We start from the raw sequence: 19,895 nt of genomic DNA on the forward strand, positions 1-19,895 counted from the left end.
AAGAAATCTAAAAATAATCAAGAAAATAATCAAAATAATCAAAAGAAATATATTAAACACAGAACTGAAACCAGTTCTTCAGAAAGCATTAGCGTTTTTGATCACCACATGTGGTACCCGTCATATCGTCTCCAATTGTAAATTCTGATTAGTGTCTCCATAAAAGCAATAGAATCCATGAAGTTTTATTGAAGAAATCGATATTATTTTAAAATAAAGCAGATGGAAAAGAGTTGTTATCATCACGTGAAGCTGACAAGGCTTTTGAGTTACTGACCGTATTAATTAGCTCGTAAACATCCACGTGACGTATCAACATGATTAGCATGATTTGGGGAATCTTCCTGTTGTTTACCTTCCTAACGTGTTGCAAAATACGACATGATATATTTTTGTATTCTCATTCATTTATTCACAAAGGTCTGTTTTCCACCTTGTTAACAATCCCGCCAGTAGTTCTGACTCGTTACTATGAACTCATTAACAGTTTACAGATTACATTTTGTACATATAAAAATAGAGAATCCTAGAGATTCCCAATAAACACCTTTGTCAGTTATTTGCTTTGATATGGAAGTTACAATGCCGTTCAATTAGTATATCTATATTTAGAAGAAGAAACAATCGCTTTCAGTCATTTAATTGAACCAATACATGTATATTAATAATGAATATATTGTGTATGATCCTTAGAGGCCGGATTATATATACGCATATATTCATGTCTGCCATATGTATAGTAAGCAGAATTTTATAAGTGCAAAACAATACCATAGCACTACCATAAAAGAACAATTGTAGTCAATAAAAACGGAGGAAAAAAAGAACAAATTCAGGAAAAAGAAAACAGTAATAAACCAATCTTTTGTTTTCTTTTTTCCACTGAGTGACTAACGGAGTCTATGATATATAGAGGAATAAGGGTATGAAAATTTAGCCTCGGTTTGATCAAAATGCTACACTTCCAGGACGACATTCCCTTTCCTCTCATTGTATAAATCGAAATGGTTGCGGTATATACTGTTAAATCACTGATTTTCGTGGGGTTTTTAATTTCGTTGATTGTTCGGTAATCCTCATCCACGAATTCATAGGTTCACGAAATAACTACAAGTTTGATATAAAGCTTTTCTCCGTTTGAGTGGGTACTCGTAATCCACGAATTCATGAGCCCACGAAATTATGTTTTGTCAGAGAAAACACGAAGTTTTGGCCGCACGAAAATATCTGATTTCACAGTAAATATTTTCACCACACAAATGACATTTAGGAAACAAATAACTGGAAATGGAATTCGACGTCTGTCATGTATAGACACACGTTAAGTGCCAATTGCTAACGAGTCATTGCAATGCTGGAGACGTGACCATTTAAAGAGTCTGTACCAATTTAGAATTGTCTGGTCAATCATTGCCAAGCAACGTTGTTTGTCATACCCATTTCTATAACTGGATCTTCACACGACAACGGAAGTCATTTAATAAATTGACTAATTCCAAAATGAACATTATCTTGCACTTCATTGCCCGGACGATACGCTGTTGCATTTGTATTTTGACTCGACTACAGCCCTGAAGGGAATATACTGTATGTCTTTAAATGAGGTTTAATATAAGAAGTCTTGTAGTCTGTGCCTTTCTGTGGAATCAGTTATCGAAAGGCTACCTAGTATATGGGCTTCTTTCTATTACATTTGAAAGTAAATCCAGTAATTGCTAACGACAATAGACTAATGGTTCAAGCAAATATAACGGAAATTGCATGTTTCCGCTGCAAACAAAAAACTTCAAAGTTGGTCCATCAACGCATTTGTCTCATTCCGAGCACAAAATGAGTTATTCTGGGAGAATTTGGCAGGTAATTTCTCGATTTTCGTTTTGTTAAGGGCTGTGTTCCAAAACAAGAAAGGTATTATAACGATCGGCAACAGAACTACGTAGAGTAATTAATGCCATTTTTTGTGTTAGGAGCTGAAAGAACAGTTTGCTATGAGCCATGAGGTCGACAAAGACGTTATTGAGTTAAAAATAGTATTTTTATTGCTCTTCATAGACAAAAGATATATATATTTTAATGACAGAGTGATGCTTGGCTAGAACATATCATTCCAAAGTAAAACGGAAACTGAAGGGGAGGGAAGGTCGGTTCTTATTGTACGTAATGCCAAAACACCCGTTACTACGGGGGCAGGTATGACAAGGGCAGGGGGAGCACTAATAAGCCTGAGAATAGCCTAGATTCCATTCATTTACCAAAACACGTTAACTTCGTCATTAGGGCACTTTGGTGTTATGCACATGCATGAATGCGAGATCCTACAAACATCTCTTTACGCATGCGTAGAAAAACAACAGTCAAAAGGATGAATAGGACGAGCGATAAAAGGCTTTTATATATCAATTATAAATGCACACAACTTCAAATGTATTTAATTAGTTACAAGTATAAAGACCGGACAACTACAGCTCGGAATACACTGGTAGATCCCAATTAAGGTACTACTGCAGCGTACATGTTGTGGGGAACGCTGGGAGTATCATTGCTCCGTAATTGTTTGTTTACATGTTCATTCATGTAAGTTACATGTATCAATCAAAACTACAATCATGCCAAGCTTATAATAAATCAGTCATGTTTCAAAGGATAACTACAGAATCAAAAGGATTTGGATATGTATAGTATACACGTAATGGAGTAAATAGTCAATTACAGATCTCCTCGACATTAAAACAACGTAAAGTCTTTGAACAAGACCTGTAAACCTGTAGCTACTGATACATTTATCTGTGATTTATGTTCGTCAAGACATATTTACACGGACACATTCATATTTACTCTGTAATTTTCAATTACACAATACATCTCCAGCAAACAGGCAGACATACACACATAGGGAGATATTAGCCAGGTGGCGTAGGACTAGTAGTAAGCGTCTAACAAGGCAGATCCTGCGAATCCCTCAAAATTGTATTTATTAATGTAGGTGCTAATTGTATTGATTGTATAAACTGTTTATCCATGAACTGTGAAGTGATTTAGAGTGGCTGACTATAGCTAGATAGGGCGTTATTTCAATTGTAGTACGTTATTGATTCATAATAGGTTCGATCTGATAGAAGAAAATAGATAAATAGACAATAGATAAATATAGCAACGCTTAAGCATACAACTGTATAATTGATTTTAACCGATTTCTGTAAAGTACAAACTATCTTTATTCTAATAACATGGTTTTATAGTATTTTTGCATTATTTATATCCTGTGATAATTAAACATTTCTTTTTAAATTGTTGTAAAACTTCGCTATACTGCCATCATTTATCCAGAAAGATTTTGACGGTAAAGGTGGCGAAAACCTAAGGAAATGTGGAAACGAGGCAAAAGAGAAAAAAGGACCGTAAAATTATTGACGGTAAGCGAGGTGGCAAATGAATCGAGGCCATTTTATCGTGTTTTACTGTAATTAGAACCATATACATGTAGTAATGCTTATTGTATTTGAATGTGGAATAAGGTGGATGAGGAAACGAAAACGAAACAACATACAACAAGGTATAACAGAAACCGTCATTCGAATTAATAATCAATGAAACTGCAAGGAGTACAGGGCATTACCGTGCTGGATTTAATTTTGGAATATGAAATTTTCAGCAAAATATCCATAACCTCACCCAATGATGGTAGGGAAAGAACATTTATTTCTTGCAATTAAATATACATTTAAATATAACAAGATATTATTGGTGATGTTAAGAACATTTTGTAGCTGATTGTCGGTGCAAGTCAATAATACAATTATTGCAATGAGTATCTGTTTTTTTTTAAAATAAATCTTTAGCTGTACAGTTAAGTTTTATATATATGTTTTTGATATGTTGCTGCTTAGAAAATGATGCTTTTTATAGTAAATAAACGTATATTAACATCACTTAAACAGACGAGAATCTGAAGTGTGTAATTGTACATGTTTGTTAGTATACATACCTAATTAAGTGTGTAATGTTACATGTTTATTTGTATACATACCTAATTAAGTGTCTCCGTTGACCTTCACTTGATTAAGGTATTTACTGATATCTGAATATGGATTAAGATACATCTCCATAGCGTGCACATGTTGTGAGGCAACTTTGTCATCTAAAATCGTATAAAATATTTACATTGCTATATCACAGTCAGAACGAACTAGGACATGCGACCATTTACCTGCCTATCGGTGAATGCGGGTTGTTTGTCCTAGCGGCTGAAGTCTAAAGGCTGTGAAATTGACATAGATTCTACTGTGTGCTAGGTTTTATTATGATAAATGCTAGGTTTGAAATATACATGTGGTACATCTTAAAGTGATTCACTGACTCTCTCACCAAAATATTACGACACTAGTCTACAGTTTTATGCTCTTATTTACATTATATAATCTCCAGCTTTGTCACAGCGTGTTTGTAGGTGTAGTGTTGAAGCAACGCATTGTCATTTATTTTAACATTATGCTGTACGCTTTAAAATAGAAACGTCGCAATATGCTATATTGGACAGTAAGAGTTTACTCATACATGTACCTTAACTGCGATATTTCATAATAAGTTATTACCATTTTATAGCGGTATTTGTTGAGGTAGAAGGCATATTGGGCTATTATGTTTGACACGTAGGTTATCCTCCTTTGATTTTTGTGTGAGTTTTGGTGGTGGAGGAAAACCGGAGTTCCCGGAGGAAACACACCGACCTACGGAAAGTACCTAGCGATTTCACCACGTAGGTCTCGAACCCGCAACCCAGCGGTGGAGGGCTAGCGGTAGCAGAATGTCAGATGCCTTAACTACTTATATTAGCCACTGTGGCCCCAGTCATCATTTTCTCATGTATTTCGTGTCTACCTTAGGTGAACAGGCTGCTACTTGATTTCCCGTAACATTTTCCCTGTATCTATCGCTTTTCTCTTGGTGACTCCTTAACTCCTGTTGTAAGCATTGTTCCGATGATGTTATGGTATATTTTTTTTTTTATCTTTTTACTTAATAAAATTTAATACCTCAGCACACTGAAATACCTAACGTATTTCATCAGATACACTAGGTTTGATGGGATGAAAATGTCTGTCTATCATTGTGTGTGACATTGTTACGGCGACGTGCATTGCACACACACAGTTTAGTATAATAGCTAGATAATTTGAACGTCTTGTCCGTTAGATTAGGCTTACCCTTAGCTTCCCTTATTTTTTGTTGCTTTGTCCTCTTCATATCTCCATGGGTTTTTTTGGGTTGTCTTCTTGTCCAAGTAGTTGTGGCTTTGTCTTATGTATATTATGTTTTGGTGTCAACTTTTAAACCATTAGCTCGATTAGCGAGAATTGTGTGTAGGGTATCTCTATGAAATACCGCCCGGAAACAGCAGTATAACGGTATTCCTCATTCAAATACTATTGTAAGTTGACGATAAAACTTTGAACTACTAAAAGAAATACACCTTAATATATTCTTTTCGTTTTTTATTTATTTGTTTAAATAATTCCTTTCTTGATGTTTTTCCCTAGTCTCGTCGATTTTGAGTTTAAATAACACGCTGGTATTCTCTTATAATACATGAATGACGTCAAGATCACGTGATGATAGGAAAAAATGTTCAGTGGTGTATGGTTACCTGAAATCGGCTGATTTTCTTTTGTTTATATAAAACCAATATCACCCATCGCTGTTATTATCAATTTATCTCAAAAAGTGTAAACAAAATAGGGATTGTGTTTTGTTTATATACAGTATATAAAATTGTCATCCCTTGCTGTTTTTTGTCGTCGAACAGCAGTACGGTTTCTCAAATCTTCATCGAACCATAAGATGAATGATTCTGTCTTCAAGCCTCTCCAAAATTCGAATATCTCAAAAGTGTAGAGGGTATAATCAGTGACATTATTAGTACAGCTTTCTTTATGCTATGTTAGTTTAAACCATTTGGATTTCCAACTGTTTTGCCCTTAGTATCATCGAGGAGTCCTAGAAGGACGAAACAGCTGCGTAATGCTGTGTTACTTAATTCTTTACATGTGTAGTCACCTGTGTGTGTTAAGTTTATATTACGGGGTTGCTCATGGATGTTATATGTATAAAATATACATGTGCGTTAACATTTTGACTCCAGCAAATATACTCTTTTTGTATAATCAATCATTTTCTTTCTTCCCTTAAAACGTTAGGTAGCAGGATATACAGTTGTGTGTATTGGCCATGCATTTTTAATCTAGCATAATACTATTGTGCACTTAATTCACAGAAAACACCGAAAACAGCATGGAATAATTAAAAGAATGCATTTAAGCGATATTGATAAAATTAATGTCAGACTTCAAAACAGTAATTAACGGGAAAATTGAGTCGTTATTTTGGCATTAGCTGATAAAATTTAGATTTCACACTTCTGTCCATGTTTCAAATTTCAAGGAGCAAAAGTGAACGTCATTTCCTAGTTCCTTTTTGTTCTCATGTATTCTAATGGTTCGCTGATAGTTAGTTAGAATGATACCATCTGATTCACTTAAATACTTCACGTAACATATCAGTCAGATTACGTATGTCAAACGCTCAAATGAGCTAGATCAAATAAACCTTATTGAGAGCAGTAATATTTTAATTGTCAGTTCAACAAAAGTTGTCGTCAATCAGTGCCGAACTGTTACAGCATGTGATTAACACTGCCGAACTGTAACAGCATGTTATTAGCACTGCCGAACTGTTACAGCATGTAATTAATACTGCCGAACTGTAACAGGATGTTATTAACACTGCCGAACTGTTACAGCATTTTATTAACACTACCGAACTGTTACAGCATGTAATTAATACTGCCGAACTGTAACAGCATGTTATTAACACAGCCGAACTGTTACAGGAGGTGATTAACACTGCCGAACTGTTACACCATAGTATTAACACTGCCGAACTGTTTCACAATGTGATTAACTGCCAATCTGTGACAGCATGTGAATAACACTGCCAAACTGTTACAACATGTGATTAACACTGCCGAACTGTTACAACATGTGATTAACATTTACATGTATAACAACATAAAATCAACACAGAAAACAGACAAAGTGTGTGATATTGTTTCTATTGGCTTTAATGCGTTCCTCTTGTGTACCGAACTGATGTCAATACACAATACTCGACGGGACATGGTAACGTTATGTACATAAACAGATATTTTCGTATGTACACGATTTCTTTAATAAATATGTCTTTGGCGTATGTAACAGTTACGATACAATTGATATTTACATTAAACAAAAGGTTTGTTGGGCCTGTAAAAGGGATGCCCTTTACAGTAGGATATCTAACTAGGAAATCCCTTACAACGAAAAGCATATATATATAGATTACTATAGACATTCGAATTTCACCTCAGTGAATCAATAATGGACCAACAGATATTTACTATACATTCAGCTTAAACAGTAAGTAACGTACAACACTCATACTTCATATAATAAAAAAAAATTGTTTACAACTTGACCCGAAAGGTCTGATTTCAATTTGAAGTGAAACATCGGTATTTCATAGCTATTTCATCCAAAATGCATCAAATATTTTGTTTTAACTTCCAACAAAGACCCCCTCTTTAATGATTAAAATATTATGACAGAAACAGACTTTAATTGCATTCGTCATTGATGACCGTCATTAATGACGTAACTACCACTATTATACAATGTTAAATATAGATACTGGCCGGAGTGTGTTTCTCTCGCTCAGACAAAAGTAATCGATAAAAATAACTAACCGATAACTTAAAAAAAGGAAGAAGAAAGAGATTTTTCCTCATTTGATCCAATAAAATCAACACTTAATTCCAAATTAAAATTACAATGATCGATTATTCTAATATTGGTTTGATTATGTATAATTTAAATTACAAAAATACAATAAATAAGTACATTTTTAAGTATTTTACAACTTAAACAATTCATTGCATTAACTAGGAAACAATCAATATTGTTTGAACTTTTCAGAGAAGTAGTTTTTTCTATATATGTATATATACCGTCTCCACTACTATTGTTTGTTGACAGTGGCAGTGAAGCGGCCATTAGGTAACGGTAGACTTGGTATAGTTAGAACATGACGATGGCTGCATGGGGGTATCCCTGAACAATCAAGTAATTAAATATAGACAGGTTCTAATGCTTATAAAGGATGTTATTGAATTAGGGCTACTTTCATTTAAGCCTAAATACAGACTAGACGATAAATTACTCGATAAGATGACCAATTATTCACACATGCATACACCATCCAATCATATCTCTCGTAGTCGTCCATGCAAAATGACTTTGACATATTAGTAAACTTCATATTATTTCCTGATAATTTGTTGCCTTTTTATGTGATATTCATACTATGAGCTTTCGTAAAAGATAGAAATCCATCAAGACAGCAGATTTTTTTTTTATCAAAAATCATGAATTGTTATGCAGATACGAAGAAAAAGTGTCTTGGTATAAACTGCTCGTGTTTCATTGGTATATCAAAGTTAGGTTCAAACATTTCATTTACTGTTAAGATTTATACCAATATGTAAACAACACTTTGTTTTTATAGAGTTTGGCGTTTCGTAAGTCACCATTGAAAGGACAAGCGTACAGTGTTCGGAAGTTGATAAGAGCACAACTTCTTAATAATTCAGTTAATTCTAGTTCGTTATGTTTTTACGAGGTATCCTATTATATGAACTGATCGGATAAGTAATGAAGTAGCTTTGGTTACAATGTATACTGGCATTTTGCATGGTTTTTTTTCTGTTTACTAGTAACTAGTAATAAACATTAACCTTAACTGTCAATGTTGACAAAACTGCAGTTCGAGGATGGAAACAGAAACCCCTATACTGGAAAAATGAAACAGATGTACGATTGCATACGGAAATGCATTTAAATACCCGTTTTACCGACCTTTTTATCAATATTGAAGATAACTAAAAAAGCCAGTGTTCTGCCGTCGGTGATCACACGACCCTCGGGCAGATGACACTGTTGACGCCTGTTCACCCTTCAATGTGCTAGTACAAGAGACACATACCAGTTTGGTAAATGTTGCTAGTCTGAAATAGGATCAAAACGTTCAATGGTTATTCAGACATTTAGCCCAACTTTAATCCATGTTTTTTTTTCTTCCATGGTGGTTATTTTCTCAATGACGTCATCATCACCGGCACCCGAGGTAGCATTGACTTGAGCGTCTCAAGGATTTGCATTTTCAAAAATGAAGTTTTCTATTGTCACCGATACGTGGGTCTATCCAGTACTGACAATGACCGGACGATATATATAGATATATATATATATGTATAGCATTTATGTGAATGGGAGATGAATACGTTTTACTGGCATGAATGAAAATGGTATAAAATATCCAATACGAATTGCCATTCACAATATACAGTGTAGATCCAGTCCTATCTGGCGTGTGGCCGGTACAGCCCCACCATATCACATGGGTGTTTATCCACCCCAACACGTCTGTTTTTTTCGAAAGACAATACTTTTGTCGCACTGAACTGCTCACTGCTCATTTTACGGACCTCTTTCGGTCTATTGATGGCGCACTTTTGTTGAGATTTTTATTTCCCGATCACATGATCAATAGCATAGCCTGATGTCATGGTTTGGAACACATTCTTCCACACAATGGGACCACGTAACCAGTCGTAGGAGTCCAAACGATGCAAAACTCTGCACTTTGTTTGCGTATTATCGCAACGAAACGATAAAATGTTATGCGATATTGCCGAAAGGTTCCTTTTTCTGTACTGGCCATGCCGCTTGGGCTTCGAATTGCTAGGAATAAAGCATACAAAAACAGCGCATGGGCATGCGGAATGTTTTCAGCTTTGGTCTAGCCTGCAGTAAATTACTGGTAATTGATTAAATCCTAGGGAGAAATAAATAAATTTCATCTTTTCACTTTATTTCGATTTTTTCGTCGTCCATTCTTTTTCGTACCATGACCATGCCGATGTTTATGCGATTTTTGAATTCTAGGCTTGTGCCGCCTTGTCCATCTTATATACGGCCCTTCTGGGTCGTAATTAATTAAAGCGTCATCGGTCCAATCGATCGGAGGCCTAGGCTGTTGGGGCCGGGCATCTAGTGGCGTTACAAGGAATTGAAAACACTTCTTCATTTTGGGGGTTTTGTAGAGGTATCCAGGTAGGGGTTTGCCGAAACCCTTTCGTGATTTTCTTCTCCTCTTCCTAAATCCGATGTACCAATTGCTGTTCAAATTCAGTCTGAATTCGTCATGTTTATTGTTGTCGTTTACGACCCAGTTGAAGGTACAGTATTCCGAATGCCTTTCCTAAAAATAAAAGAAAGAAATGAAGTAAAAATGCGTGTTCGGACATTTTTAATGATTTCAAATACGGGAAGAACCATATCTATGCTGAACTGAAAGTGAGTTTCCATTCCATTTATAGAATTTATGCTTCGATCAATAAATGATAATGAATTATCATTTATTGATCGAAGCATAAATTCTATAAATGGAATGGAAACTCACTTTCAGTTGAGAACTATTTCTCAAGTGTATGGCTAACCCTATTTTCGTTATGAAACAACCACCGTACGCCGCTATAAGGCTTGGCTAACGTCGATACTCAATTGTGTCGTTTAAAACCAGGTCAAAACTCCTTTTCTAGTTCTCTTTTCTCCCAAGATGATTATCATGTTCCAAAAGATAATAACTTTACACACTTGTCAAGTCCGTCCTGGTCTGTCTCACTGTGTAACTGATCAGGGATTCGATAGTGCTTATATACAGTTACATGACTAAGTCACACCTGCATAGGAGCATGTTCAATGAAACGTTTGCACCTATTGTAGTCAGAGTGACCTAGACGCTTATCGCGTTTCGGGTTCGACCATGATTCCACACTTTGCTATCCGGAATGCATTGAGAACCGTCCAACGTTCCATAAATCGGTAATTGACAAGGACATATTGAATTGTGCTTAAAATATCCTTGATTTATCTTGATTTATTACTACAAATATGATCCTAAAATGTACGAGACTGCTAACAAAAAAGGTATTAGACCTATTCATGCGCTTTTAAAATGTCCAACAAGCGAGCATGCTTTGGTTTGCTGCTTAATACCTTCAAGCGATAAAAACATAAAATCAGCGATTGGTCATGAAACGAGAGCTTATCCGGAACAGCCCCCCAGAAAGGGATGATAGGGGATTTAGTGCAATATGTATGGGTCCTCACTATAAAAAGAAGGGTTATTCTATATTCTGTCCCAGGACCACGGTCTACCGGCTCGGCTACTCGAGTGACACATATGGGTCGAGATCACTTTAGAGGCAGGCATATCTGCGATCCGGTCTATCATTATAACATGTACACAACACTATAATTAGCCCGGGCGACACAGGCGTACAGACTTAATTTAGCACTCAAAAACCACAAAACATGCGGCAATGTCGGGGAAATAAAGGTTCCCAATGACTACCAGCCATTACATAACATACAAGGCTTTTTATAATAATGGCGGCTAAGCGATCACTTCTTAATGTAATATCAACTCAACATTATTGAAAATGCTTTTAAAATGTACATTGAAGGACAGCGCCTTATTCTTAAAGCTACCGTGCGGGTTCCGGTTCTGTTATATACGTACAACCTCATGTTGACACTGTTTGCTTTCCTATAATTCTTATACTTTCAATTCATAAAGAAGTTGAAATTTCGCCTGACCAAAAAAATGGCAAACGTTGCTGAGGTGCTGCGAAGAGCTTCTAGAGTATGTCAAACTTAAATTGGTTTCGCAAATTTTGAGAACGAAATTGTCAACTGATTTTCACAAATCTTAAATAATGTATTACACCTGCCGAAGGCAAGCAGACGACAAGATAACAACATACAAAAACAAGTTGTCATACAGGACATATTCATAAGATTTTGACGTCATGATTAATATGCAATTTATATTGGCACAAATAAGGTATATCAGTCACATGGGGAACTCCCTTGAATAAGTACCGTTCTTTCTCTGAAGGACAAGTTAAAGTCGAGTCATTTATAAATTTTGAGATTTCTTGTCGTTTCTTTATTTAAGTTATGACAGCTCGGTCGGTGGAGGACTGTTCAGACGAGAACAAAAACTGCCGGAGTAAGAGGTGTATATGGGTGATCGTTCTTTTTTCTTTACTCCTTATTCCACGACGATTCGAGTGACACATGTTTTTGCTTCGACGAGCAATGGTACAATTCACACACACCATTCCATGCCAAAATCGGGTTTGACAGGCAATGTCTATTTTATCACATCTATGTATACCCCGAAATCACGGACAAAACCTCCTATCTCTTGAGTAATTCTGAATGGCTATTGGGTCTGAACTGATCGACACTGTATAAGAAAGGGTCGATCAACCTCGGTTCTATGGTATCATCACCGTTATTGTTGACAGTGACACCCATATCAGGATATCGCCCGCAATGTTTTGACACACTTGTAGCCAAACGCTTGAATGTCCCACAAGAAGGACTAACATTCCTATCGCTATGCATATGAGATTTAAATAACACGACACTGTTGAAAATACATCCCCGATTTTTTTTTTATAAATATTTGAAGCGGCTTATAAGTTTAGTGTAAACAATTGTCTGCCTTTCAAATGGTATGATCGGTTATTGAAGTGATTTTATATTCACTACATGCAGTGATGATGTTAATGTATTTGTCGCATGAATACAATGTCTGTCTGTCTCTCTTCCTTTTTCTCTCGATCTGTCTTTGTCTCTCTCTCTGCCTGTCTCTTGTCTGTCTTTCTGTCTGTCTATTCATTCCTCTGTCTGTCTTTCTATCTGTCTGTCTCTTTAATTTCTGTGGTTTGTCTGTCTGTATCTCTCTCTCTCTCTCTCTCTCTCACGGGCACGAATTTTCATTTAATTATTCTTTATCTCAAATTGTCGGTACAGTAAATTTGGCAAAGAAAAGCCAGAACGAGCACTTATAATTGGTAGTTGGCACATAAGCGATGCACGTTTTTGTTTCATATTTGACCTAAGCGACCTTGCGATTGCACTCTTAAGATAACCGAAAGCGCGTGCTGTCGGCACCCTGAGAATGTTGGCAGGTCGTGTGGGGGGCGGTGTGGTCCTCATCAACCATACCTAGTCCAATATGGCGGTGTATAGCATGCAGAGCAGACTAATTTTTTTAAACGTTTACTTAATCATTTACATCAACGCTTTAACAAAAATAATTGCCGTATCGGACACTATTCTCAACATAAACATAGGAATTAAATGTCTGTTTACCACCGCGGACTCACTCAGTCAATTCAATTTAAAATTATGCTCTAGTCTTACTCTAAAGAATCTCGTAACTGCGGTTTTAACTGTTTGAGTCATTTCTATTTTGTTTCCCATTTTGTTTTAAGCCTGCCGAGTTTCGTGGTGTTCAGAAGATATTATAGTGTATAACGACTTGACGTCTTACTATTTTTACACGTTTAATGTGTGTTCCGGTTGATTCTGGTATTAGCGAGAAGACGTAGCGGTTTCTATGTTGTTTTAATTGCCCGAGGTGTTACACTGTAAAATATCGGTGTTGGATAAGTCTTGCCAGGCTATGATGATATAAGCAAAAAAGGTGCATGTTCGTTTCAAAAACTATAAATCAACTTGAAAATTCAACATATATAATTTTTGTAAATACATTTCTTCCTTTTTGCCGTCATCAGTCAGACAACACAGGTGTTCGCGGTTAACATAAACTAGCCCAGGTGTAATGACTGTCTTCCAAAGGAAACAAATATATGAATCCTAAGTAAGACAGAACTCCTATCTACTATCGTACTGCTGTGACGACAGCCGCGCCTGGTGAGGAATCCTATGGCAGGAGGAATAGAGATTTATTACGTAGGCCGGTCAGCCTTCATGTTTCCGAAATTCTTTAGGACATATCAAAGCAAACTGTCACACTGGTGATTTTTATTACATTTTTGATCATAACTGTCCCCGGTGTTGAAATAAGGACTTGGGCCCTGGAGTGACTTACGTGTTACCTTTTATAAATATACCTGGAGGTTTCAGTCCATGAAACGAAGAAACCGCACGGACCCATTCATTCAAAAAATTAAAAATGTTAATGTTCCAGGTATGTGTTCTGATTATGTATTTTGAATAAAATTAGAATTTAATCAGGTACAATTATCTGTATCTTAGTATGGGAGTAAGTATGTTTTAAGTGATATCCGCATAGTAACGCTAGAATATTTAATTAAATTTTATACTAGCACGAACTTGACAAGCATGAAATAAAATTCACAAATATTTAATGTGATGATGTCCTCTTCATGATTTCAAATTCATTGTTCTTCATTAATAATATTTACTTATTAAAGTATCGTAATGTTGATGGATGGGACATAAAAATATCAACACCGATTTCAAGGGGATGGGAAATAGTAACGGTCAGAACTCAGCTTACAGGTCAAACACCTCCTACTTGTCATTTGTTTTAAGGAAATAAAAAAGTCAAGTCTTAATGTTTATCACTTCTTTCTTATAACAAACAAACGCAAATAATCCGATATTTGCCCAACAGTTAATAAGCATGGACATTAGTACTATACGAAATTCAAAATTCAGATTCGATCCTTTCAGAACACATTCATCAAAGATATTGCATAAGGTTATGTTGTATTGAGTTTTATAAGGCAATATGCTAAGCAACATTTCAATTGCATTTTTTTGGATAATAAGGCGAAGAAGAACTATAAAAAAATTCCACTAATGACAAAAATATTCTTAATTAGCAACCATACCGAAGGCTCGGGCTAAATAAGAGTATCTGTAATCAATTCCTTTCATTAACGCCGAATCTAGTCAGTTATATCATTCTCATACAAAACATAGATATCTTTTGTCTGATGAATTGATTAAAAACATACATTCAAACGCTTTTGAGATGTTTTCCGTATCATTTGCAGTATATGATGTTCTGGTGTAACTTTTTACTTACTTTGGCACGGAGCTTGCCCCGCCTGGAATAACACAAGTACAATCCACTTGTCTCCCCCTTTATCCTCACAAGACCTTTCTGCCCTATCGATTCGATGATAATTGAGGCTGGAAAAGAAAAACATTTTGGTAACGTCTTCTGTGAAACATGTTTGCATATGTTCTCCTTTATCAGAAGGGAGGAAAGTTAAACATGCAAAACGAAAACATTATGTAGTACAATGGTTGTACAAGGAAAGGAACAAAAACTCAAAAGGTACTGACAAGAAGACATCCAAACAGAAGGAAATACAACATGAGTTTAGTATTGTGCATGGTCGAGTTGTACAGCTGCCCGTTCTTCGGGGCCTGTATTCATGGAACCGTACTCGTGCTCATTTTGTCCAGGTTTTGGAAGATTGTTTCGAGAGACTTCAAACCAAACACTGTTTTCAATGCTTACAATTGACTTTTGACCGGATCACATGATTTAAGCGCGAGGTACAAGAAATATGATGTGTCCACATCATCCATGCTGGAGCAGAAAGAACAACTTCGCGAATACAGGCTCAGATCATGCAACAAGAAAGTTCCATGCTATGAATAGCATTTGAACTTGATGACTAGACAGATTTTGGATGACTTAACATCTCTTTTTTTGAAGGACCATGACGCCTATATTATCTAGCATCTTAATTGATGTAACCACATTCGCTCATGCTTCTTACGTCCCTGAAACATGCCCAATTACCTGGGAAACTCTGTGTCAGACTAGTATGAAATTAAGTCATAAATGTATGATGGAAATGACAACAGCAGAAATGATCCCTAGGACAAAACCTGTAAACTAATACGCTTTTTACGAGATTTACGAACTTGGCCAATTTAATTGTAGGTAGGTGTATAGACTGGTTGCATCGCGTGATATTCCTTAGCAAGTATTATCATTTCTGGAATCCCTGCTATGCTTGCTAGCCGTATACGTATCAAATAATGTATTTCTGACCTATCAAACAGATGCTCTGTGTTTAATTTCAAAGTATAATATCAAAACAGTGCAGGGGGTTTGTGTCTTCTTGACGTGGACATTTCCAACCTTTCCCTAATATAATATTATGACACTTTACGTAGTCTTGTCACGTGTAACAATGAAAGAGAAATAGGAGAGGTTTGTCGGAAACAGCGACAGGACTACATGTATGAATACGTCCAAAGGTTTCATATGTATTTTTATATCATATTTTGTTTAAACGGTCACAAAAAATAGAGATTCTCCCGTCCTATAGGTTGTTTGTAAAAGTGTTTAAGTCTCACCAATCGTAAAAAAAAGTATTATCATTATATTTGAAATATGTGTTATGTCCTACATACATTACAAGAATAGTTATGTGAGGAAATTTACATTGCTTAATTCTCCATTAAATTAATTTTGACTCCATTAGATTAATTTTGACAAAGAATCTGATTTTTTTCTTCCTCCCTCTCTATTGTCTCCATTAAATGTTATTCCTTTGGAAGGGGTAGAGTAAATATTGGGTCAGAAGTTGAAAATATATGTAATATTTAATCTTCTTAAAGGCATCACCAATACAGTGATGCCGTTATGTGTCTCTAATCTTCGCATTTGAATTTAAATACACGGCCTGTTGTCTGCCACAAAAGCGAAATATTTTGGGAGATCTTATTTAATCCCCCATGATTATACACTGTATGACTGAATATCTCCTGATGAAATAAAATTCCATTTAGTTCAAAATCAAATTTAATTGACAATAGCTTAAAATGGGATGAACGTTTAGGGCTGTGTAAACCTATCATCAGCGTTGTAGAGGAACTTCGATAAGAATACCAGCTTTGCATTGTTGAGACCCTGTCTACCACTGATACTGTAGTCCAGAATTCGGTGCTTAATATAGTTAGACCTTGAATGAATAAAATACCTTTAACTGGCAAAGTCTTTTTTATTATGCAAGTCGGCACAATTCGTATGGCTCATCTTGAGATAAATACCTCTATTATTTAGAGTTTTTTTGTATTTTCTCCTACCAATCCGAATAATAACTGTCACCAAAAGTGACATATATTCTCGCTTCAAATCGAGGTCGAGCATGGGGTGCATGTTTGTAAACAGTGCTGGGATGATTTAGGGAACATTTTATACGTAATTGTCGATTACGCAAACAAATGTCGGGAACGATTGTATTCAATCCGTCTGCTAAAATTGTTTGAACAAATAAGAAAGTTTATTTTACAATTTTCACATTCTTGCATCTGCCTTCTAATAGAAAACTGCACCCATTTCACAGGGAGGAATTTTAGCAAGAGTAACACTGTACTGCTGAATAAACAGACAGTGGTCTAATGTTTATTTCGTTGTTTATCATTACCTTATATGTGATCGAGTAGGAAAAAATGCTCTGCCACTTTATACAAACAATGACACTAAGGGCGTACAATGTGGATGTTGACAATTAATCTTCATTTAAAAACAAAAAATGTTGTTATGTTTTACTTTTCCGTTCTTTATGAATGGTCCAAAATGATCCTGAAAATGGATCTAATATGATCATTTTTTTCCATATACAATAAAAGTAATATTTTCAAATAAGTATTTAGTAAGTTAGTTAGAATTAAAGGATAATTAATCTAAACGAGCCATGTTGCCTTGAAATACATCTAACTTCAACAATAACTATTATGATGAAGGTATATAATCTTACTGTAATTGGCGTGTTTGTCTCCTTTAGCGTCGACACCGTTCCTGCCCGGTTTACGAATGCGGAGGAAGCGTCCCGTGCACCGATTCCAAACACTGTAGCGGTATGAAAGTGAAGATATGACGTCACCAGGATTTGTTTCTTCGGTATCTGGCACACTTTCAAAATCCTTAATTTGAAAAACCTGCAAAATAAAACAAGGAAAATATTTAACTTTCAGTGTACTCATTGACATTTATTGGAAATAATATGTGAAGTAGAGTAAAAACTACAACTACCATACAACTGGAGCATAAAGCAGCTGAACTGGTAACAACTGATACCGAGGTAGCAAATGTAAAACAGCATCAATGTTTAAACAAAAACCGAAAGACTGACCTATACAAAAATGGGTCTCATTTATCAGGGTAGTGACAAGGAACGAGTAAACTAGCTTCATATAAGTATCTCTTTTCATAGTTATTCAACAGCGGGTTTTTTTTTAAGAGGACTTTCGGCACGAGAAATGTCGCATGTCCAGAAGAATGTGTTCACCGAGGTGGAATGACTGACGTGTTATGATTAGAAATGATGGATGGTATTTGGACACGGGTCGGACTTCAACTCTTCGCCTGCTCGGGTCATCTGGTTGTTTCGAATCGCGATAAAAACGCCAGTAAAGAAGAGTCAGTGAACTGGTACGGGTACTAGCCTGGGTAGAACTCTCTCCTAGCGGCAAATAGGCACAAGGAATGCCACTATCGCCAAGATCACACAATTTCTTAACCACTAAATGGGCTAGAATGACCCTTTGTTGGCAATGAACTTATTGGTGAAACCAGGAAATCGACACATCTTATTCAAAGCTTAATATTGTAAAGTTCAAATCGGTGTCATACTGGTCCTACGGGTATTTCGTTTAATACATTTAATACATTTAGTACATTTAATACATTTAATACATTTAACTACCATAGTTTGTGGTGAAGATGATCAACAAATCCAGATAAACCGATCGTCAACGAAATGGTTACCCCATTAAATTCTACCAAACCAAGTCTAATAGACATGTTTAAAGCCACTTAACTATGTCACAAAATTCATTAGAAGTGATAGGAATCATATTTTTGTGTTTTTATTTTTTTATTTTGTTAGTTTTTATTTTGTACCATATCCTATAATTTACTCTTTATGAAATAAAACACCTAAACCAAACTAGTGGCAGTATACAAAATATGTGATAATGCTGGACATACATTAATTCTAAATTACAGCTCTGAACGCTGTAAAGAAATAAACGACATTTATATACCGGCAAGATAAACGTGTTGTTATAATATGCAAAATTCCAGCTTTTCCATCATTAAGGTGGTCGGTAACAATATGGCGTTTTATGCCCCTCTGTTACCGGCATGTACTGATAAACCGAAATGTACATGCACGCTGATACGTTTAAAATATGCAAGAATGTGGCATGAAAAATGACATATAATGTTATGCTTGTAAGCTCCCGACGCACGAAGGAGTTTTTGTGTGAGAATATCCTCAATTATAAGCGGTGACTACGCTCAGATACACTTATACAGACATATCTTAACTTACCCTCTTTAAAGGATGATACAGTTGATAATGAAGTATTATTGGAGAAGACAAATAAAAACTTATCAACGTAAACATTAAACAACAAAAAAGAACGATGCGTGTTTTCCACACAAAGCGCGGGAAACCCATTGACAGGTGCACTTGGTGACCACGGTACATTGTCATTAGCGCTGAAAACTTAACAATATAAAAACTGAACCGCTAATATCGCCAATATTTTTGTAAATGTTGGCAACCACGAAACCAAACTGTGGAGTTTGATATTCAAATTTATCTAAATTGAACAAAAGAGATGATGTCACCTGATATATTGTTAGACTCAGCCACAAAAATGTTCGGTTCAAAATGTTAAAGATATGAAACTAACAAATGCTTGAACACTACGGATCAGATCAACAGGTGTCAGATTGAGTTCTGGTGTTACCTTGTGTATTATTTGTTTTCCTATTTCTCTTTAGAATGAATATGGATATATAACAGTGAGATAAGTAAAACCATGAATAACGTAGTTATCTATCAAGTTGTACTTTATGTCACTGTCTAGTACCGATATTTGTTATACCATATTACACTGTCCCATATTGAAATTATT

At 35.7% G+C, this 19,895-nt stretch overlaps 1 protein-coding gene across 3 annotated transcripts in view; it reads right to left on the reverse strand.

The window, feature by feature from the left end:
* Positions 1 to 7,096: 7,096 nt before the first annotated feature.
* The window catches only part of LOC110453963 (fibroblast growth factor 18-like), a 55,900-nt gene continuing 43,101 nt past the window's right edge, over positions 7,097 to 19,895 (reverse strand). For all 3 annotated transcript variants that reach the window (XM_021503222.1, XM_021503223.1, XM_021503221.1), the window contains exons 3-5: positions 17,726 to 17,906; positions 15,028 to 15,134; positions 7,097 to 10,350 (exon numbers count right to left, since the gene is read on the reverse strand). In XM_021503222.1, coding sequence (XP_021358897.1) covers positions 9,946 to 10,350; positions 15,028 to 15,134; positions 17,726 to 17,906 — 693 coding nt within the window. In that variant the 3' untranslated portion in view covers positions 7,097 to 9,945. The remainder of the gene's footprint in view (positions 10,351 to 15,027; positions 15,135 to 17,725; positions 17,907 to 19,895) is intronic.

This window comes from Mizuhopecten yessoensis, unplaced genomic scaffold (genome assembly GCF_002113885.1).
Source record: "Mizuhopecten yessoensis strain PY_sf001 unplaced genomic scaffold, ASM211388v2 scaffold7551, whole genome shotgun sequence".
NCBI lineage: Eukaryota > Metazoa > Mollusca > Bivalvia > Pectinida > Pectinidae > Mizuhopecten > Mizuhopecten yessoensis.